This window comes from Aquila chrysaetos, chromosome 13 (genome assembly GCF_900496995.4).
Source record: "Aquila chrysaetos chrysaetos chromosome 13, bAquChr1.4, whole genome shotgun sequence".
Classification (NCBI taxonomy): domain Eukaryota; kingdom Metazoa; phylum Chordata; class Aves; order Accipitriformes; family Accipitridae; genus Aquila; species Aquila chrysaetos.
In genome coordinates, this window is record NC_044016.1 from 16,981,484 (window position 1) to 17,004,385 (window position 22,902).

The 22,902-nt window shown below is 41.3% G+C and overlaps 1 protein-coding gene and 1 long non-coding RNA gene across 2 annotated transcripts in view; one reads left to right on the forward strand and one right to left on the reverse strand.

Moving 5' to 3' along the window:
• EPAS1 (endothelial PAS domain protein 1) overlaps positions 1-22,902 on the forward strand; it is a 79,921-nt gene that overhangs the window by 26,568 nt on the left and 30,451 nt on the right. Inside the window, exon 2 of the mRNA XM_030035999.2 lies at positions 16,891-17,081. Within this exon, the coding sequence (XP_029891859.1) occupies positions 16,891-17,081 (191 nt within the window). The remainder of the gene's footprint in view (positions 1-16,890; positions 17,082-22,902) is intronic.
• Positions 22,160-22,902, reverse strand: part of LOC115350387 — a 70,552-nt gene continuing 69,809 nt past the window's right edge. Inside the window, exon 2 of the long non-coding RNA XR_003926418.1 lies at positions 22,160-22,424. This is a non-coding gene — a long non-coding RNA (uncharacterized LOC115350387). The remainder of the gene's footprint in view (positions 22,425-22,902) is intronic.

Below are 22,902 nucleotides of genomic sequence, written 5' to 3' on the forward strand. Positions count from 1 at the left end.
AGAGTGAGATAGAGGGGTAGACCACAAAACTACTGAAAACTGCAGCACTGCAGCATGAAGCTTTGAGAGCTTTAGGAAAATGCTGTCTCTGCTGAAAACTCAGCGTAAAATACGTATGGAGATGCACACTACTGCGGAATTAAATCCTGAGAATCGCTGGTCTTAGACTAAGCTCTCTTTGAACTTTCCATCCGTCTTCAGGGAGGAGGTTGCAAGTGCTCAACACCTCCTGGCCTGCGATGTGAGTGTCAGAAGCACACTAGAAAATTAGCCATTTTAGGTAGTTTAGGTGAGCAGTCAGACCAGACATAAAGCATGTAAGACCTGAGATGTTTGGACAGACAGCTGTGAAAAGAAGTTTATTCAGGCCAAAACTGGAAAAGGCAGTGCAAAAGGCTTTTCAGTGACTGAAATTGTCTCTGCTTCAAGGGATAGTTGTCCTCACTGGGAGAGTGCTTACCTTTCTGAGAAGGGCTGGGAGTGGTCTTGAATGTGCAAGTGCTAGCATGGGGCTCACTGAGCAAATTGTCATGGGGGCTTCCCATGAGTCAGGATGGTGCAAGTTGGTGGGCAGCAGCATGGGGAAAAATATTTGAGCCTACAGAAAATAGATCCTGATGTAAGGTTTATTCTAGATTTTTTTTTTTGAGGACTGAATTGTATCTACACAGTTGTAGTTATGTATGTTTATATGAACGTACTGCTTAAGGTGTATTTTTATCCTTTCTATACAGTTTTTATGCAGTAACTTTTCTTCTTCTTTACAGTATCCTTGCGGGAATAAGAAGGGGCTCCTTCTTTAAGACCATTTCTGATCTACTAAGTCTTGATACATCAGGCTGCTGAAGCTACGGGGTGGGCTGGGCCCTTTTGTTCTTAAGTGTTATTCATGGAGCTAAACAGAATTAATCTTTGTCCTTCTGACTGCTTTCAAAGCTTGGTTAATTAGGGTGATCAGTACTTGCATAACTGGGACTTCACAGGGTCCAGATGTTCCCGTATTTCAGCCACACTTGCACCTTTTACCCTGTGTGAAGCAAGACACTTAGGGTGAAAACTTCTCCACTTCTCTCTTTATCTAATTCTAGGTCTGCACTTCGAGATATTTTCCATCCTCTCGAGGTCTTTGTACACCCATGGGACTTTTTTTGGTTGTCTGCTTTCCCTTTCCTCTCCCTAAATCTGCTGACAGCACTCCCAAATCTTTCTCCCATTTTCTGGATTGTGTTATCTACTTCCTCCAGAGACGGTTTGATAAAAATCTGGTTTCCAGTTCTCTCCATGCTTTGGGTCTCTGTGTGGTAGAGAACATCATTTAATGAAACTCTGCTAGTGGCCCTTCTTGCTTTCCTTAAAGTGGTATCAATTTCAAATGCTCCTCAATAATTTTATTATTTTTTCTATAATGAAATAGAATTGTATTGAGACATTGGAATTTCTATATCATAGACTAGCTAGACATTCATTCTTTCTTGGCCTATGGAGTTATGTGAAACTTTCATTCTTTTATTGTAACAGACTTGTAGAAAGAGTTACTTTTTCTGTGCAGACCCCTCATTTTGTTTAAACTTCCCCCAAAACTGTTGTTTCTACCTACTTTCTTTTTTAAATGTTTATGCTTCTCTCTTGGTAGCCAAGTAACAGAGCTGATGCGGCAAATCTGGATGTTCCTTCCCATGCCAAAGTTTCACTGCCTGCTAGTAGCTTGTGTGGTGTAAGGAGTGACATGTCCCAGGAGAATCTGAGAGCAAAGTATTTCCTGTTTATTGGCATTGACACAAGACAAGAAACCATACAATAAAACTTATTTTGAAGAGCTGTGTTCTGATCTCCCACCCATGCAAGTCAAGATAGCTCCATTTAAGTTAATGTGGTGAGGTGAGAATTGGTCCCAGGGACAGGTGTGATGTGATACCCCAGAGGAGGACCTGGGGAGGGGAGACTTTGCCTTTGTAGTGTTGCAGGCGAGCCCTTCATTCTGGACTCTGTTTTGTCCCCACTGTGTCCTCTTCCTTTGTACCACAACAAACAACTGGCCATTGTTTGACAATGTGCCGTTGTCTGAATGGAGTTTCAGGTGGTTTTTGCTGTCCTTCATGTGCTTGGGTTCCCCGTTTGTGTGGGGGCATGAGTGTCAGTACTGGATCCCTGCTCTGAGTTGAAGTCTGATGGGTCAGGCATGGGACATCCCACTCCCCACATCAAGAATGTTTTTCCCCAGTCCTTTTGTTGCTGTTTTGGTTTTAATGCTAAAACAAGGAAGTGAGGAGTTTAACGTTTCAAGATGATCATTTAAATAGCTGCAGCTCCCCAAAACATGGGAAAGACATGTTTTTAGACTGGCTTTGCAAAGCTGTTTTGAGTCAGCCCTAAATCAGAGGGTATGCTCCATGGCATCCAGTCCTTTCCATGTAAACGCTGGGGAGAGATCACACAGCAATGAGCTTTGCAGCTGCTGCCTGTAGCCACCCTTTGATTTTTACTGTCCAGAGCAACTCATCTGTAGAAATGTTCATGCTTGGCAAAGTTGTGTGATGGTGAGTACTAATGAACTGTGTAATTCTGAAAGCACCTAAGTAATGACTTGCTGTGGCTGGTACATATGTAAGGCAGAAGGAAAAATAGCATTCACCAGTGTAGATGCAAACACTGTATTTTCTGGGAACTGGTGTGGGGGGGGAGAAGGGGGGGCTGGTAGGAATGTTTGTGTCGAGGTGGGGGGTTCTCCCCAAACCCCACAGCTTATCTTGCTTGTTTCTCTGTCTTTCCTCTCTCCTCTGGCCAGACTCCAGTTTGTAATTCTGCATTCTTTCCTGCTCAGCCTGAAGTTTTCTCATGTTAAACATTTGTTTCGAATTTGCACCTTGTTTCTGGACAGAACATATCAGTGATATGATCCTGCTGGTTAGGAGATTTTTCATAACATAAAACAGAGGCTGAAAGTGAACTGGTATTGGGTTAGCACACCTATATGCCCAAAATAACTTCAGACCTATAAAAATAGGCAGTAAGAAATTAATTCTTATTGAGGGAAAATAAAATCTGTGCAAATATTTTGACAGTGAAGGTATCTGACCAGTTGAGCAGCCTACTAAATGTTACAGTGGGTTGGTTCTCCATCCCTGAAAGTTGCTTGAATTGACTGGATTGCTCTTTTAAAGAAATGCTCAGATTCAAATTGTATTAGTTCAAGGAATCCTGCAACCTCTGATCTACAGGTTAGGCAAGTTGTTTGCATTCTTTCTTTCTGGGCTGATGAGGTTTGATGCTGTCATTTGTCCTTCTTTCAGAGCTGTTAGTAAGCCAGGGCTTTGGGGAAACATATCTTCGTTCAGGATTTTAATAAAACATGCTATAATCATAGCAAATAAAATCCCTGCATCTGCAGAGGCACAGACCTATGCACTACCTCCACTCTGATTTGAAGCTTAATTGAAAATATAGCAGATCAGTGGACTTTACTATTTCTTGTCGCACTGTGGGTCAATTTTACTCACTGTGCTTTCAGAAGGGTTTTATCCAGCTTTTGTTGGTTAAAGCTAAACAACCTCTTCTCAGCTGTGGTAAACATTTATTGGTAGATAATAAGCTTTATTTAGTATCATTCATGAAAATCGCCTATTTGATTCTTAGTCAATGATCTGAGATGTTGGATCCCTCTAAGTGGAGAAACTGTGGTTGAAATGTTCACCCATGTGGGTTTGTTCTGTTAATGACTTGTTTTTTTTAGAGTCCTTGGAGTTTTTTTCCAATGTTTTCAAGTTTTCTTCGAAAGACTAGTGGGAGGGTCAACAGAAATTGGCAGAAGTACATTACCTGTATGAGAAAATCATAATAAGAAGTGCGGGGGGAGGTTGATATTGGTGATTGTTACGTACAATCATGAATAAGATTTTGGTTTTTTTTTAATTGGGAATAAAATGAATAGGTTGTACATAAAATGTATTCCTCTAAGGCTTGTTATTTTATAAATGTACCGTTGACTAAAAACTATGTTAAGTCAAGTTAAATCATATTTGTACAATTTAGACTGACTCCATTAGGTGTGCTCTGCCTTACTCTTTAATTATTACTGTTGTTTTCCATACACATTGCATTATAAAGGTTTCTTAGTCTTAAGTGTATTTCACAGTAGCATATGGCTGTTCCACTAAAAGACTTAAATAGTTATTCATGTTCTGTATGAAAGGACTTTTTTTCTTTTTTTTTCCTTCCTGTCTGTGAAGGAATAAAAATCTTTTTATAACTACTCTTGGACATAGCAGCATGTTTTGTACAAATGTAGCTAACTATACTGGCATACAAATACAGTTCAAAAGATACCTTAACATAAGAAGCAGTGTTACCTTTTGGATTCAGCTTGTATCGACACGGGTACATGGTGCTCTCTCTGTGCCTGCCTCATCCCTCTTCTGCGCTACTGTTTTGGGGTAGGGTTGTGGTCAGATTGTTTCTGAGTGTACTTCATCTTTGGCCTCTGTACCATCCCAGTTGTGTTTTCTAATAACAAAATCATCAGTTTTGGCGGTGAGTGAAGCGTCTTCTTTTTTTCCTTTTCTTTCTGCTTCTCCTGAGAAAGCAGTCATTTTTGGAACAATCATGCAGTTCAGTTGATTAAGTTATTTAATTTAGGAAAAGACAAGAAGAATAAAAATTGTGTTTTCCAAGAACCTCGGTAAGGAGGCACAAGGTATGTTTACAAAACAGTGTTGGTAGTTACTGAGACTCTCAGCTCCAAAGGGATGAGAGAACCCTTGCCCTTGCCTTGGGAAGTACCATCTGTTTTGTGTAACTCTTGTGACCTCTTATGCGGGTACTGATACAGTTGCATGCATTTCAGCGTGCGTATCTTGGGCTTCATTGTCAGAAATTTGGCTGCTATACAATTGGAATCAAAATAGTGAAATATTGAGGTACCACACCCTGACACATGCAAAGTTCTGATAGATGTCCAAGACCTGCTTGGTTGTAATGTGTTTCTTGTTAAGTAAGCTGACAATTGTGAACTGCATCAAATTAAACAAATAAGTCTAGCTTCTTTTCTGGAAGAACTGAGTTTTACCTACCTACCTTTGTCATAAACAGAATTAATGACAGTTATTAGACTCCCACCTCTTGCCTTCTTGGGGTGATGGGACCATGATGGAGGTGAGAATCAGGCCCAATATATGCACATGTGCCTTGTTTGCTTAACTTTAAGGAGAATAAAAGCTCTAGCAGGAGTAATGGCAAAATACCGATATGTTAATTCATAGTTCGGAGGTAAAAATGAGAAAATACAAAGAAATGTGGCCATGTGAATTTACCTTTGTATGTGCACTGAATGCTTCCTAGCTTTGCTGCTTCCCATTTATCATCAACTTTTATTTTTGTCTAGAGTAACCATCCTTTGATTGTGGATACATAGAAGTTTAAGGAGTTAGTAAGCAGTAGTAGGAAAGGAAACAATAAAGCAAGAAACAACAAAAGAGAAAGACTGCATCCAGTTATTTACTTTGTATTACAACACAGACTGCCCTTATATCAGTCCCCTTTGAAAATTTGTGTTTAGCAAGTAATTATTCAGGGCAATGTGTCAGAAGAGCTAGCAGCTATTGTCCGACAGAACCAAACCTTAATTTTTAAAATATTTGAAATACTGCAGTTGAGTGTGGAGAGACCACAATTGTTTCCTCCTCAAGTACTGGAGTTTCGATGTCCCTCTGGCTTCTGCAGCAGCAGTGGATGCCGAGAGGCAGGTCAGCAGCGAGCAGGCTCCTCAGGGCATTGCCAGGAGCTGAAGGAGTCTTTGCCAGGAGCTGAAGGTATGTGTGCGTGGGTGGACAGAGAAGGCACTGATTGCCCCCAAGTTACATCACTCCAGCCTCTGATTTTAGCTGTAAATTTAGAGGACTTGCCTAACTTTGCTGAAGTGACTACTGGTTTTCTGGCTAGGTAGCTGAAGTAGCCTGACACTTTGGTTCAATCCTTTTACCTCATAGTAAGAGGGAGAATACAATTTACCCCAGCTCAAGCTACTTATCTTTGATTTTTATCAACTTAAACTAGTGACACACTTGAATACTAATGACAGATCAAAATCACAGCATGCAAAGTTATCACTGTTCCAGTTTACCCAATGACTTAATTAAGAGGAGACATACAATTAAAGAGCTACTGTATAAAATAACTGCCCCCTGAAAAAGAAAGCAGGAACTAAGAATGAGCTGTGTCCCAGGATGTTTGTACAGACAAAAGTCACACCCCAGAGGGCAAAAAATGTAGCCTGGCTCTCAGGACCTGCCCTTGATCATTGTTGCAGGAAGTGGAGGAAACTGTGTTACATGGAATGATCAAAATTTAGAGTATCTGTATTGTTACTCTCAAGAATTATTGCTCCCTGCTCGCCAAAGAAATGGCTGTTTAATCTGTCTTTCTGGACATCCATCTTCTTACTGTAAATGGCTACAAGTCACCAAGAGATAGAGAGTGAGAAACCATTAAATTCCATCATAACTGAGCACACATTAAAATGATTAAGGTCCAAAAAGTAAAGAAAGGCCGGCATTATTTCATGAAAGTTTTATTGCAAGAGCTGTTTTCTTAACTTTATTATTAGAAGATTTGACACTTTGGAAGGAAAAGGCATGGCTTATTAACAGGCAGTGGTGCAAAATAATTTTAATGGTCATTTCAAGCATTCTCTAAAGGAGAGAAAACATTTTCATTTCGAGCTAGTGTGTGCCACCACTGCAATCTTTAGAGCATCCAACATAGAGACCCTGTGCTTGAAACAAAGTGGCCAATTTCCCTTTGTAGATGCCCTGCTGTCTTTATATACTGAACTTGGGAGGAAGGGTGCTGTAGAGGGCATCATTGCAGAGCAGCCCAAAGCCTCAAGAAAAGGAGGAGCTCTTTTTGTGTTACCAAGGCTGGGGGGTTCACCTGCTCGATCTTTGCTCTGTTGGTAATGTTGCTGACTGTGGCGGAGACAAGCCTGTGTGAGAGCATGGCCTCCATACCTTCAAAGACTGGCCCCCAGTCTTTGACTATCTGCTGACTTCAGAGATCCATTTCATTATGGATTGGCTTTATTGCTCCTTTTCTCTCTTGCAGCTGTTTTGTCTTAAATATTTTATTAGTTCTAGCTACTGTTTTAATTGGCAGAATTAGCAAAAAAAAAAAAAAAAATCACAGGTGAAAAACATTGTGGAGGGCCATTCACTTATGTAGAAATTTTTAAAATTGTGGCAATATATTTACTTCACCATCGTTATAAATGCTTACTATCATTTATTTACCAGCCAGTACAGTTTTAAATTTTGATTCCTTTACACTGGAAATAAAGATGCCTGATGGAGTCATAATACACAGAGAGCCTAAAGATACATGAGAGAAGAAAGGTGGTGGGGGAGGTTTCAGTGGGTGCTTGCAGACCTCTTACATGGCTCTGAAGAGTTCTGTGTCTTTATGGCTTGCTGATCTCTTTTCAGGGGTTGGAGAACCTACAACATATTGAAGGGTGGTCTGTTTATTTTCCCTGCGTTGTTTTTATGTACTGAAATATTGTAGTGAAAATAGCTGGGTGGGGTGTAATGAATGTTTTCATAGACCTTCCTTTGAAAGAGGCTTTTTTCCAGCCCTTCATGGTCACCACCCGTTTTCCTGTGCCGAGCGTGCTTCTCTCATTGTTCCTACCCACAAAGGCCCCTTGTGTGAACCTGTCAGGAAATGTGCCAGCATGACGAGATAAAATATCATGTGATACTGGTCCGAGCCTGCCGAAGCACCAGGGTTTTTGCCCGCAAATGTCGGTGGGTATTGCCCAAGGTGTAAGACAGTGCTAGATCGTAAAACTTTGGATTTGTCAACAATGTTCAGCATGACACTCTCAACTATTTACGGTTGAGTGGGTTTGAGGCTGAAGTGTAGGTTCACATACCACTGATAGTAAAGTCATGTGATGGCAATGTTTGTCCCTTAGACTTGAAATAAAGCCTAACTGAAAAATTGTCCTCGTTTACCTGCAGTTGCGCCATCTTGATAAATAATGCTGCTTGTGGTTTGGTACGGGCTGGGATGTGGTCAGTGCCCCATCTGAAAAATGAGGCTCGTTTTGCATTTAACTTCTGCATCCCCCTCACCCCCCCCCCCCCCGCCTGCAAATTGCACTTGGTTCACCTTTAGCTTTAACCCTCTGGTGAAGAGATAAAGCACATCCTTTGGTATGTGTTTTTTAGAGTAGGTAAATAGTTGGGTTATCTGAAAACAGATCTTAGCAATACCTGCTGAGCTTCTGAGCAACAACATCTATGGACCTCTAGATTAGCTGTCAAAATTGACTGATTACTACAAGTAATACCACAAGATAAGGATCTGTAATCTCTCAAACACAAATCATTGATAGAGATCTCGGGTTGTGCATTGTCATAACCTTATCCCCACTGCTGCGGTGCAATTCCAGCTCTAGCTGTGCTGCAGGGACCCTTGAATGTGTAAGTGGAAACTATGGAGAAAAGCAGAGTGGTATAGTTATCACTCCCCCAAAATTTGCTGATTTGAAAGCAAGTTCAGTTTTGGCCAATGTCGAAACAGTCCTTTCTGTAGCACTGTTTAGTGGGTTTGGTGGTGGGCTTTTTTAGTCTGCAGGTTATCTGTGAAGCGTGCTGTATTTTGGCTGGTATCAAAGAGTTGATTGCCACAGGGAAGGAATCCATGATCCCGTATCTTGATGGAGCAGAGCAGTGCAAAACCAGTCTTGGGAGGGAAGACTGAGTTTAGATGACTTTGTGCTCCTCTGTTTGAGATTTGACCGTATGCTGGGCTGCTTGCTTCTCTGCAAATCTCCTTATTCTTTGAGAAGACAGAGGAGGTTTTTCGCTGACCTGTTTTAAGTGTGGGCTGCAGTAGCTTTACAAAGGGTGATCCAGAGTTGTCCTGACCCTTTCTGTGACCAGCACCGGGGGTTGCTGAGCACACAGTGACTTGGAGCAGGAAACTGCTCTGCCTGAAAACTAAGCCATGAGAAAAGTCTATCTGCCATCTAGCCCTAATGCAGGGAATGGGTTGAAAAGGCAAAAAGGCAGTGCCTCTATCTGCTCTAACTGCTGCGTAAACAGCAGCCTGGCATCTTCTCTGCACACTGTGGGCCTCACATGGTTCCACGGGGCTGTGCCTTGCCCCAGGAGCAATGCTGGCGTGGCGACTGCAGGACAGGCTGCACTCACAGCATCGTAAAATAATCCTGGACCAGATTTAATGGCTGCTGAAATCCTAATACTTATCTTTCTCGTTCAAGATACTCATGAAACTAGAGAAAAAATGGTAGAACATAAATCCTGTAGACATTGTTTTGCTTACTGTGATTAAATTTATCAGACTCTGGTGACATGTTGTGAACCTAAATACCTTAAAAAAATGTAAGTGCTCCTGCAGCCTCAGGAAAGGTTTTCAACATTGAATTCCCAAATACTATTTAGTTGCTCTGACAACTTCAGTGTTCACAATGATACTTTAAATTGCAGGGGCAAAGTGTTTTTCTTTTAGTAGCTGCGTTTAATGCACCTATTGGTATAAAAAACATGCTAGTGGTATAAGCATTTTAAAACTGTATAGGTGTAATGCTTTTTGTCTCAGCACCACCTTTTTTTTTCCCACAATAAATGCCAGGAACATTCAGGAAAATAAATAAAATACAAATCCAGTACAGCTTAATTATTAAGACTAAAGGTACCATCAGAGCTTCAGACACTGGAGCAGTTAGTCTTCCATGTGGTTTTAAAGTTCATATGGAATTTATCCTGTCTAAAGAGCTGATGTGTTCCCCATTCAAGAAAACATATTCCTGGCTGTGTTACTGTCAACTGTGGTGGTCCTAGGGTGACATGGACTTAGTGAATCATAAATATGCTCAAAGACACCAAAAGTTTGGTATTCGCTTAGCCCTCATCCCTTGATACTTTAATCCTATGAGTCCCTTATTGTTGTGCTAAGCATTCTTTGAAAAGGCCTAATGAGAATGGAAATTAGTTCCTCGCCCTTAACACTGAACTTTTCCCTTGTCTGTCCCTGAGACGTTCCAATGTCTCATTTTCCTGACTATCATCTAACCTTTGGTTTTAAACTTAGCGGAAAGAATTGCATCACATTGATATGGCAGTAAGTGCCAAGCTTTACTGAACTAGCAGTGATTTGTTATTTCGTGGGTATGTACAGAAACACAAGAAATCCCCCAATCAAACCAAGGAGTTATTGGTGACTTACTGTAAGTTAGGGCAGCTTTAAAGGAAGGGTGGAAGGTATTTCATTTCCTTTTTTTTCTAATAGCTTTTTTTCTGTTAGTAGCTTTTCTTGTTACCTTCGAACTCTCATTTCCTCTATTAACAAATTCCCCATTTTGACGTCATTTGTGTTTGTTTTGTCATTGTACTGGGCACCACATCCCAATGTGCAGCGATGCAGCTTTAGCACTTACCCACCATCAGCACTCCACATATTTTCAAGCCTTTTTTTTTTTTTTTTCTCCATCCAAGAATAACTCTGCATCCTTCCCCTTCCTATCACTCTTGCTTGTGTGCTGAACCTGGGTATCTGGTGTCTTCTCAGACTTTAGAAATAATTATTTTCACTGAAAAGAGGTATAAAGAGAGATGTGTATGGCATTGTGTATGGGTTTCATTCACAGCTGTCATAGATCAGCCTGAGTTCCTGGTGAGTGGGTAAATTGCTGTTTGTAGCATTTTTTATTTACTAATGGTCACTTTTTTTACTTTAACGGAGGGGGCTTTCAAAAGCACAGCATGCCATCCAGAATAAACTGCTTGTTAGGTAGAATGGTTACAAATACTTTTAAAAGGAATTTTAAGGCTAAGTAAGCATGACCACTGGCTGCTTGGTGTCCGTGCAAGCACATCTCTGGGACTGTCAAACGGTGTGGTTTTGAGATAGCTATGGAGTGCCTCACAGCCACCGAAACTCCTCTAAATATTATCCTGGTTGAAATCATCTAGGGATTTGCTGAGCAGAAGGTAAAGCAAAATATAAACATACAGCAAAAAATGGATTTGCTAGTTGGAAATAAATCATTGTTGTTATCTAAGATGGTGCTGTCCGTTAAAATATTTTTATTGAGTTTTTACAGGTTTGAATTGGAAAATCGTTTTTATGCTAAGCATCTGATCTTTTTTTCATTTATCTGTACTGTAAAATATTTTCTTATTTTTGCATCCCTAGATTGTATTTTTCTTGTTCTGCAAGTTAGCATTTGAAGCTTTAACTCTAAACCATTCAAAATGAGCATTTACTACAGAAATTTCATGTGACAGCTTAATTAACTGTGGCTTCTTGACCTTTAAAGTGCTGGAGCTAGAAACATTTAATAACCAGCCATTGGATACAAAGTAATATGCTTGTTGTTTTACTAGCTTGCCTACATGGCAGTTTGAAGCAAAGTCCAAGGGTCACCAAAAGCATAAAGTAAACTCAAGCAAGTCAATCTGAACTATGTATTTCAAAGCGTTGTACGAATGTGTCACACAGTATGTATGTATGAGCGAAGGCTACCAGGTTACGTATAAGGAATTTTTATGCAAGGTGCAGATTACGATTTCTCTAAAAGCTTCTGTGATCCTGAGCCTACAAGGTGGGAGCGTAATTCAGGGCAATTACAGTGCTGCCTAGTCTTAAACAAGCAAGCGTGTGTGTACACAACCAAAGTATTGACCCACATGGACTCATTGAGAGCAGTGAAACCCTGAGCAGAAGACTGCTATCTTGGCAAGTCCCCTCCATCAACTTAAAGGAGGCCACTGATGCCCTTGACAGAAGGGAGGATCGCTGAAGCTGACCACCTGGCACCATCGTCAGCTGAGTGGGTACCCAGGGCTTTGAGGGGGTAACGGCGTGCGGGAAGGACCAGGGAGATGTACGGGTGGAGGTGGTGGGCAGGGATTACCGGTGGAGATGAAGTACTAGTAGGGTTGAGACTGCAGAGAGCCAGTATGGTCACAGTCAGTGGAAATGCGACCAAAACCTCAGGTTGGTCCCTGTCTGCTGAGCCGAGGAGGACTGTGTGGGTGCCTAACCCCACTTCAGACTGGTCAGTGACACCATATACCTGCATGTAAGCTCCCATGTGTGCGGTGGTCTGTGTGCCCCAGTATTTGTGGGGCTGATCCCCACTGTGTCTGGGTCACAGGTGCCTTCTGCAGGTGCCTGGGCATGGCAGTGGCAGCAGTGCAGCCCCCGGCCCCGGCTGGCTGCCCCAGCATTTCTCCTGGCTGCTGGAGTCCAGGGCCATCACAGCAGTGAGCACTGGGAAGACAGTCCCTAAGCTGACGTGATAGTTTTGCAAGGTCATTTAAGCCAGTCCTGCAGTAAGAGAGGCTTTGGAAAGCCAGATTATGATCTTTACCTCGGGTGTGCAAGACCTTCATCCACAGGCATTCCCACCAATTTCAGTGAAGCTGTGTCGCAAGGGGCTGTCAGAGATGAGTAAGGGGATAGGAATCAGGCTCCTGGGATCCATGCAGGGCATTCCTACACCCCTTCGGATGCTTCCGGCGGGTGGGATCGCATGCTCTGTTCCGTACATGGGTATACCCTTGGGACTGGTTTGTTGTTTGGGTTCTTGGGACAAGCATGGAGAGCTTTGGCTCCTGAAAATTCAGGAGCTTCACCTGAGAGGGCAAACACTTGCCAGTTGTTTGTCATCTTTGCTCACATGGGTCGGCCTGTAAATTCTATTTTCAGAGCACAAACTAAACATGCCAGGAGGGAGTGGGAAATCATGTAAACAGCCATCCTGGGGGTACAGTGCCATACTTGTGTTCTGTGGTGGGGAAGTGCCTGTGCTACCTTAACTCTTCCATGCCCGATGGCTTGCGCACGCATAGGCGCTGCAGCCCCAGAGCATTGTCCGGCAGCCCTGGGAGAGTCCTTGCTGGGGAGCAGCACCTTCCTTTTCCTTCTCCTCAAGCCTTCCAACCACCCTCTGCATAGCCGAGTCCTGGATGGAGTCCCCAGGCCCGTTCCGCAGCTCTGTCTCCCCATTTCCAATGGAGAATCAAGCTTTTCCTTTCCTTTCTTGTCATTTTAATGGGAGCAGTCACACTGCGATTGCAATGTGAGGGTGGGCCTGTGGCCAAGTGGGGTCTTATCCTGGGGGATCCCTGGACCGCTGAAGGAACGAGTGTCAGGGAGCTCCCGGTAGGCTTCCCCTGCAGTACCTCTGGGCCTTGGACCAGCGTACGGGTGGCTTGATTTGTGGTGTCTTTCTCCTCTCTCTCCCCTCTGCATTTTTAAAAATCTGACACAGGTTTGGGCAAGTGAGGTTTCTGCTTCTGCTTACGTCACCTTCTCCAAGCAGTGATGCACATGTGTGCCCTTTTTTTGCCACATAAGTGGGTGGTTTATGTGCTGGGAGGGAATGATTCATAAATTAGCTAGAGCCTGGGCCTTTTCCCTATTGCACTGATGATGTGTGAAGAGGATTCGTGTCAGCCTTTCTTCCTAGCCTTCAAACAGGCAGGTAGGTTGTCACATGGTTACATTTTCACTCCCTAGCTGTGGGTAGTCCAGCCTCAGCCTGCGTAAAATGCTAATCCCGGGCATAAAATGGGGGTAACTGCAGAGAGATTTAATGGTCTGCTGTCTGCAAACGAAAACTGTGAAAATACTGCTTTTTGCAGAATTCTGTCGCTTGACTGCAATTTTTGGAGGCTTTTGGAACCAGGACAAGTAAGCATAGAATGACCATCTTCGACGTGGGTGTCCCTGGGAGGGACAGCAAGCAAGCACAGATGTCTGTCTGTGGCAGGGGGGAAGCTGTGTGGGGCGTGGGGGTGTTTTGAGCCTTGGTGTGCTTGTGCTGGGCTGGCCACAATAACAATGCAACATGAGGGTGTGCTGAGTGAGGGAAGAAGGCAAGGAAAATGGAGGTACAGGAAGCTACAGGGGGAAATGTTTAACAAGCAAATTTTTTGTTTGTTTTAAATGATAATGGGTGAGCAAGAAAGTCCTTTGAAGGCAACAAGGCAAGCTGATTCCTCCCCTTGTTTTCTGATGTGAGAAGGCTCTCATGCAGTGTGTAATGAACAACGATGTCTCTCTGCAGAGAAAGTGAGCACAACAGTCAGAAGCAGTGTTGAGAGAAAGCATCTGCGGCACAGAGGAAAAAAATCATTCTCTGCTCATAGCATTAGTTATTAGAAACCTTGAGCAACCCATGGTTAATGAAACCAGCTTGTCTCATTAGCTGCACTTCAAAATTATATTTACAGAGGTTAGCAAAACTAAATATTTTTCTTTGTGGCCAGAGTGGCGTCATGAGAGACCCTGTCTCATACAACTAATTTTTACTGCACGAATTGCAACACGGCTTTGGCCTTGGTTCCCAAAGTTTCATTTTTAAACAAGGAGGGATTGGATCTTGTTTTGCCCAAGTTGGTTCTAATGTGAAAATTGTGGGCTCTAGATTTAGAGCAGAGCTCGAACATTTATGGTTCAAGTTAAATTTTCCAAGCTACAATTGGAAATTCTCGCAAATATTGCCACGTGGGTTTTGTTCTGTTTGGGTTTGTTTTGTTTCTACCCTTTTATTTTGTTGGTAGAATTAGAAACTGAGAAGGTTTGTTCCCAGTCTGGCATCTTTATAGGCACAGTGTAGACACATTTTTCTTTAGAGAGATGTACCTCAGAAAGAAGCATCAGTGTAAGTAGTTCATGTGGCTCTCCCATTCCCAGCACCTACCCCACGAGGAGACGGCATTTTCTGTTGTACCTTCTCAGACAGCTGTATGAAGGGACTTCCTTTTACATAGATGTAGTATGACTTTTACTTGGCAAGGATAACAGAAAGGAGTTAGTGTCACCTTGTGAATATCTGATTCTTTAGATTCAAACTTGGGTGGGTTGGTGTTCACTCTGACGATGCTCCTGAAGTCATTATCAAAGTTGGATCCTGCCATTATGTACTGAAATGTGTGTAGGTCTCATCCCGTGCATACTTCCTGTAACAGATGCCATGTTAGAAAATATTCACCCCAGGCAAAATAATTGTGAAAGAAGTTTGCTGAGGGGTGGTCATGGATCTTGAGAAGATACCATAAGCATTTATGAGGCCCCTTGCCCTGTTAGCACACCCACTGGTGAGCACCTCTTTGATCCCTAAGCGTATGCCTTGCTTCACGTGTTTTGCAGCATGAGGGCCCTACTGATGTGTTGTGAGCACATTTCTGCTTTGGATGATGATGTTGAATGCCCAGCCTGGCCTGAGCCCCTGTAAACACCTTACTGTAACTTTACTCTTAACATTTATCACACACCCTGACTATTTTTCCTTCTCTCTAATTTACAAAGCTACCTGTGGTTTCCATGCTAGAAGCTTTTGCAGGCAGTCTAGCTCTTCTAGAAATGGTCATCTTCTTTAGAATACATTACTATGTATTAATACTCTTTTCCTATTTTATACAGTTTTATATGAGACCAGGTATGATTGGAACAGTTTCTAGGATTAAGTGATGGGATTAATATTTGTTTTCCTCATCATCATCACACAAGAGAATATACTTATTGAAATATCCTGTTTTGATAGGATTTTTTTTTTTCGTTGATCCATTTGTAGTTTATAGGCTCATTATTTTATACTGACATTGGGAAAATCAGGTTATAAGATGCTTCATTTTTAGGCAGCCTTGCAAATGGAGAGCTGCCACTGGTGATTCTAGAAATGAATGTGCAGCCACAACAGCAAAAATGGTAGGGCTGATCTTCTCCACACCCCGTTCTGTGCTCATCCAAGCTGTGCTGTTTGCACTGGTAGAGTATTACAGGAATCTGCCTGAAAAAAAATACATTCTGTGTTGGCATGACTAAGGTGCAAAACCTCAACTCATGCAAGTGAAGGAAACTTATAGTATCAGCAGAGCTACATGGGGTTGAAACAGCTGATGGTTTTGAATGGATTCATGTTCTTCATGTTCTGAAATAAGAATTGTACTTTATAAAAAACCCTTAGAGATAGTGAAGCTCCCTCTTAAAACATCCTATCCCAGCTACATTATACATATAGCCCTTGTGTTTCTCGCATGTTAAATTTAGCTGTATGTCCCTCAGTGGCTTAATTTTGCATACTTGCTTCATAAAGCGCCTTCTCCTTTCCTGCTCTTCTGTTCTTTGCAGAGTTTGAAGGAGGCTGGCTCTATCAGTCATGTTATTTTACTCAAGAAGGAATTTGTTTTCATAGACTATTGAGAGATGGTGATTTAATTAGAACAGCTTCTAAATAAGGGTTTATTGCAAGCAACAGTATTTTCTTTCCCATTTTGTATCCTTCATGGTCAAGGAAAGGTGGTTTTCCAGAGTAGTGTTGCATTAAGAGCTGAGACAGTTGTATATATACACAGAGTTTGATACCCTATTATTACTTTTATTTTAATGCAGGGTACAGCCATTGAAACCCTATTACATTGAAATATCTACGACTCAGCCATGTGCACTGTAATTGTTCCAGCTTTAAAATGGATTCTCACCTCATCCCAGAGTATTTTTCAAGTAAATTTAGGTTGAACAAACAAAATTTTTATTTTTAACATTTCCTGAATCTCAGGAATAATAGTTTGCCATTTAATTTCAAATCTCTCGCCTAAGGCAGATCTTGATCCTCTTACACTCAACGGGGATTCAGGGTGTCCAAAGACTGGCTTGTTTAGAATCAGAGCCCTTTCCAGATGTGGTATTCCCCTCCTAATTCCCATTTTAAAAAGAGCAAATAGATAATAAAGTCTGGTCAGTTGATTTAAACCGGTTGACAGAATGGATTCATTGCTGAGAAGATTTACTCTTGTAAATGCCTCTCAGGTTGTGAAAAGCATTTGAAGAAATGTTTTTTCCTTTCTCTCCTTTACCTACCAGGAGCAGTTCCGAACGGAGGAAGGAGAAATCCAGAGATGCAGCAAGATGCAGAAGAAGCAAAGAGACCGAGGTTTTCTATGAGCTGGCACATGAGCTGCCCCTGCCCCACAACATCAGTTCCCACCTGGACAAGGCATCCATAATGCGCCTGGCAATCAGTTTTCTGCGCACTCACAAGCTTCTGTCTTCAGGTAAGATCTGGCTAAAAGAAGTTGTCAATGCTAGTTGATGGCAGCTTGGTGAGATTGTGCATGTTCTTCTCCAAGTACTGGGTCCTAAAGTGAGAACAGGACACAACTGCTTGTGTTGTGAGAATGCAACTAGATTTAAAGATAGGTTGGTGGGGGTTTTTCATCAGAATTGCATATATTTTAATTGGGATAGAAAAATCTGAGTGATATTAGTCATATAGGGTCTTCATTGCCAAAATAACAACTGATGCAGTTTTGCCACTCTAAAAAAAACCTCTCAAAACTCTTGAATGTGGTTTATTAAGCTTAGTTACAAGATTTTAAGCTTTTAAGAGTTTAAGCAGAATTCAAGCATACATCTTAAGCTTCCGTGCTGAAACAAGTAAATTTTGATTTGGCGTGGCAAGCGTGTTTGTGCCAGTGCATTCAAAAGGCATCTGGGAAGTTCTGAAGGTCCAGTACTTTGTCTGAAAGGACAAACTGTGCTATATGCTGGTAACGAGTAGTAGATAGATTGTTTATGATGAGGTAGAATAAGATAGATAAAGCAAACACCTTTTAAATACTCAACATGAATGGATTCTACATCATCAGAATCTTGCTCATGTTGGACTAGTAGGAAATGTGAACCAGCATCATTTTCATAGCCTGTCAAAACTGGTAACATTAACAGTATTCTAATTTTGCACCTATATTTGAATAATCACTTTGATGGAAATCTGTGGTTTGGGTATCCTGTAAGATCAATGGAAACAACTGATGTTTCCAGGGGAACTTTCACATGGTGACCTATAAGTGTCGAGAATATGTTAACAAAACAATGCCTGCATTGTTTGTGAAAGGTAAACCCAAAATTTCATCTTTTCCTTCATTAATGGCAAAACTCCCAATAAGGTCATGATTGCACTTCCTGTCTTTAGAAAAGTTGAGTCATACCATAGCAATTGCTTTAATAAATGTTATTAGGAAGTATCTCATTTTGTGGAAAAGCATGCTGTTAATTTGTTGTTGGTTAGTCTGAAAGATACGACAAATTCAATTCTGCTTCTGCGTGCTCTGTAATTTTTGTAGCTTTTTTTCTGTTCTGCTAAAATGTATAAAATGTGGGTATTTTCTTCTTAGCATATAGAATCTGATTTTAACATTTACTTCTATGAAAAGAAAAGTTTATTTGCTGAACACTGTTTGGAAATCATCTCTAATTTCATCATGTAACTAATACTTGAAGAAGTTGCATAAATAGGTAAATGTTCTTAAACATGGCGTACACCAAGCCAATTTGTTAGTAACTTTCTCATAAAAACTGAGCTTCAGCTTTTCAAATATTTATATGGCATGAACTAGAGACTGGCACAGCGTAGGAAAAGCAAACTTCTGAAGGGCTGTAACAGGTGATATAAATAATATGGGTGTCTGTGAAACTTGATGTGAAATAGTTTGATGCTGTCATCAGACGAGACATTTGCACACCTGGAAACTGCTAAGTTTAAAGTGAACTTTTTCATATAAACTTAAATTTCTTGGTGAGGAAAAAAGCTACAGGTAAAACATTTGTTTTAGTGCTTCTGTAGTGTTAAAGCTTAGGCTCATGTTATTTGATAGTGATGACAACTCAATATATGCATATAATATTCATACATGCACATACATATATGATTTTTCTGTGACAGTGTTTGAAAAACAATGTGATTCATGTAGCTGATTTACATTTTTTTGAAGAACCATGAGGACCCAGCAGTTAGAAAGGAATCTGGAAATGAAATGTTACAGTAGTGACAGGCTGTGATTTAATATTCCAGGCTTTCTCTATGTTAGTTATTTGCTTAGCCTTAAATCTTGATGCGCTTCTCCAGTCTAAATATTGACTTGGAGTAAGTCCTCTCATTAAAATTTGTGTGTTAGTCAAACACAGATTTGTCCATCGCTGCATCTTTAGACACTGGAGATGTAGGTAAAAGTTTTAAAATCTTTAGTGCTCCTATTCTGAGGAATTGAACTTAAGGTACTTTAAAGGGACTGATTTTTCTGGAAGATCTGGGTATTATTTTCTGACAATGAGAATACACTGAAATGAAAGAACTCAAGTCAGAAAACCACTGTTTGCTTGTAAAGGCCTTGTCTGCTACTTATATTATTCTGACATTAGCTAACATTTAAATTAGCCAAGCTAAACAAGAAGGCTGAAAATTTAAGCCCTAAATATTTGAAAGATAAAATTTATCAGGCATTGGAATAAAGTGGCATCAGAGAGAGAACTTTCATTATCGTTATCAGGATAATGACTTCAGAGTACTATTTCTTCCTCCTGCGACTGCCCGACAGTTTACACTTGCTGAGACTCCTGAGATTCACAGGTGTAGAGTACTGCTCTGGCCAAAGTAAATCTCTATCAGTTTGAGAACTGTTTCTTGCTCTCAGGAGACAAGGCTGTAAAATTGAATATAGGTGTTTGTGGCAGGTGAGCTTTGTTGAAAAAATACCGCCTTTCAGGACTGATTAACACCATTGCTGTACAATCGCTGCTTAATATAGATAATGTTTGACGGGTACTGTTTTTCTCATCTGTTCCTGTGAAAGTAGAATTTAAGTCTTTGATGGTGGGCTTCTGAATAATGTCAGTATTTATAAGGATACTGGCTTTCACTGGAAGGCCGTCTGATTTAATTCAAAGCAATAGGTTTTTGATAGAGCTTTTGGTTTACGGATAAAAAGGTTTGCTGCTCCTTATGTTTTTATGAGACCGTGGAACAAAATGGACACTGGGCTTGTGTGATGCCTGTCCAAGCCCCATTCTTACTTGTGCTCTGGACCCTTTCTGAGCTCCAGGCAAAGCTGCCCCCATTTCACACACATGTTTAGCAGACTGGAATTTGGCCATCAATTCTGTGTTATATTTGAGGAGCCAGATTCAACTGACAGGGAGCATGGGGGTTACTGTGTTGTCTCTGACAGTGAAATGAGAAATGGGGACATGGAGAACTGCAGTGTGCATTAGAAGCAAATGCCTGCACCAGCCCACAACCCTCTCTTTGCCTTATGTTGTCTTCATGGAAATAGTTTTGATTATTTGGGCTAAACAAGTAGTGTAAACTAGAGTTAAGTGGGAGTATTTGTCCTGTCATTAATTAGGACATTAAAATAACATTTACTGCATTTATATGTATATACAATGTCACTAAAATAAGCTTGCAGTGCAGCTTGGAAAACGCTTCAAAAGGTAGTAAAGAAAAAAGTACTGCTTGAATAGCATTTTTGTTATTTATTAATTATTCTATCAAAAACTACTGGTACTCCAGATTTTATTTAATATTACTCTTTGTGGGCACGATTCTCAAATGCAAACGCATCTCTCTGTTTCACAGCAGTTTTGCTGGGAGCAGAGAGAGCAAGGCCCTTCCCAGGACTGCATCCTCAGCTTTCTGCAAGCTGATGCTCCAGATGGGATTTCAGAGGTGACTGTAGGCAACTTGCCAGCCTCAGTCCTCTGGCATTGAGTGTCTTGAGCCCTTCCTATTATTCCCTGACTTGGAATAGGGCTTTTCACTTGTGTAACTCAGGCTGTTTTACTAGCTGTGTCTGCATAATGATTATTTATCTGTCAGGAAGCCAAGACCTAGGGAAATCTATGCCCACATTCTTCCAGCAGGTGAATGGCAGAGCCCATGAATCTGAGCCCTCATTGAGAGCTCTCCTGCTATGTGCCTCTGAAAATCCCAGCTTCTGTATTGCAGGGTGCACATCTCCTGCAGGCGTTACAGGGCCCGAGCTTGGCCCTTGTATCCTATCATAATAGGAAATAGCTGGTTGTATATCTCAGAGTTCAAAAGGGTAAAAAATACCAGGTTTTGCTTTATAAAAGTTGCTACTTTACTTAGTAACACATTTCCCTTTGATTTTCACAGTAGGCAATTCTGTGTGGGAATGTTGGAGAGGAAGCCTTTAACATTTAGAAATGCAGGCTGTTGGTCTGACAGCCTGATTGAGATTAGTATCACAGGAAGCAAACTGAAACAATAGCTTTATAATACTGTTTCCATGTTGTGCACAGAACAGTACACAGTATAATTGGAATGCTAAGTAGAAATATCATTTAATTATGATCATCTTAAATAATTTTTCAAGATGTCTCCTAATTCTGTTGGCATAATACATTTTTGCCATCATCACATTCAAATGTTTGGGATAAATTTAGAACTGATCTTTGTTCATTTCAAGTAAAGGTTTTGATCCCATAAAGTTGCTACTGAAAATAGACAGTTTGATGCTTATCCGTAGTGGAGCTTTTGGATTTGGGATCTTATGTCCTTTAGTATAGTCAGAAAAATTGATAGCAGTACTTGTCCCCTATTATTCTCTAGTATAGCTACTAAATTAGCCTAATGCTTTGGGGAGGGTGGAAGTTAATAGATGGCAAAAGAGAAAGACCTGTCTTTTGCTAAAGAATGGCTGCCTTAGTTAACAGCTAACATCGTGATAGTTGCTAAGGCTGCCTCAGTCTCTTTTTGCCTGAATATAAGGAAGAGAATCCACTTTAGGAAGCCTGTATAGGCATTAGCATGTAGTGCCAGTAATTTTAAGTGTTTATTTGGACCATGCTGATGCTAACGGCATTGCAGGAACCAGAACTCTTTGGTACCAGTGAGTTTCTGTGTGCCAGGACTACAGACTTTTTAGTCAGGCTAATCAGGCAAACACAGTTTTATCAGCTTTCTTTAATCTCATCCCAATTGTGTGGTCACCCGGGTGTCTTCTGTGCAGAGATCCAGCAAAGGAAACTGGATGGGAGTTGCTCCTGTGCAGGGAGACAGCAGCAGAAATGGGGAGGGAACAGGGAAGCAGACGGGAAGTTGTTTGGGAGAAGGAGGCCATGAGGAAGCCAGTGTGAAGTTGTTTCAAGGGAGGGAGACAACAGAGCCGGAAAGCCAGCAGGGAGCAGAAGGGAAAAAATAGGTTTTCTCTAGGCTTTTAAGGGAGAGGACAAACCGTAGGGAGAAGTGATGTGGGCATTGTTTTTGAATGTCTGGATAAGCTGCATCTAATCTCAGACCATTGTGGTGTAAAACAGTGCTTTAAAAATAGCATGTCTACTTGTTTGCTTTTATTAAATTGAAAAAATAGTTTTGTGTCAATCGTGCTGCTAGGAATGAGAGTGGAGCTGGGTGCTGAGTGCTTCAGCTGCTTAAAGTGATGTCCCTTTTCTGAGAGGGTGCACTAGAAGGTCCTATGGCATTCAGGAAGCTTGGCGCGATGGGGTGCTGTGTCCTCCTGTTCAACATCGATGGCTGCAGGACTTGAAGCAGCTTCCTGGGAGCAGCATCTGAATGATTTGGCTAGGTACAAACTCTGCAATCAAAACAACCTTAACAGAAGTGTTTTCTTTATTGAAGTTGCTTGTTAACTTGGAGATAAGAGCCCTTCAGGAAGCTTCAAGTTTAAGAGTAGCTTTTTCTTGATATATCTAAATTGAAAGCTTTTATTGAACACGTTGAAAATATCCCCTTGAACAGCATGCACTGCCCTGTCAAGACAGAAAAAAAATTAAAATTGAAAAAAAAACCCAAACCAAACCCCAGTCGCTTTCCTTTGATGGAAAACAAGAAACCAGAAAGAGACAAGTCTGTCTCAAAGCTGCTTTCTCTGATGCAGGATGGAACTGCTGTTAGATCTTCCCTAACTTTTGCGTACTGGCATTAGGCAGGTTTTACAACCCTCCTCTGGAGTAGCAGCTGTAGCCTGGTGTCTATTACGCACAATATCCAAGCAACTTTGTGGTACTTGTAGGATCCAGGATGAGAGACAAAGCCGTGAAAATTCTGTGGAG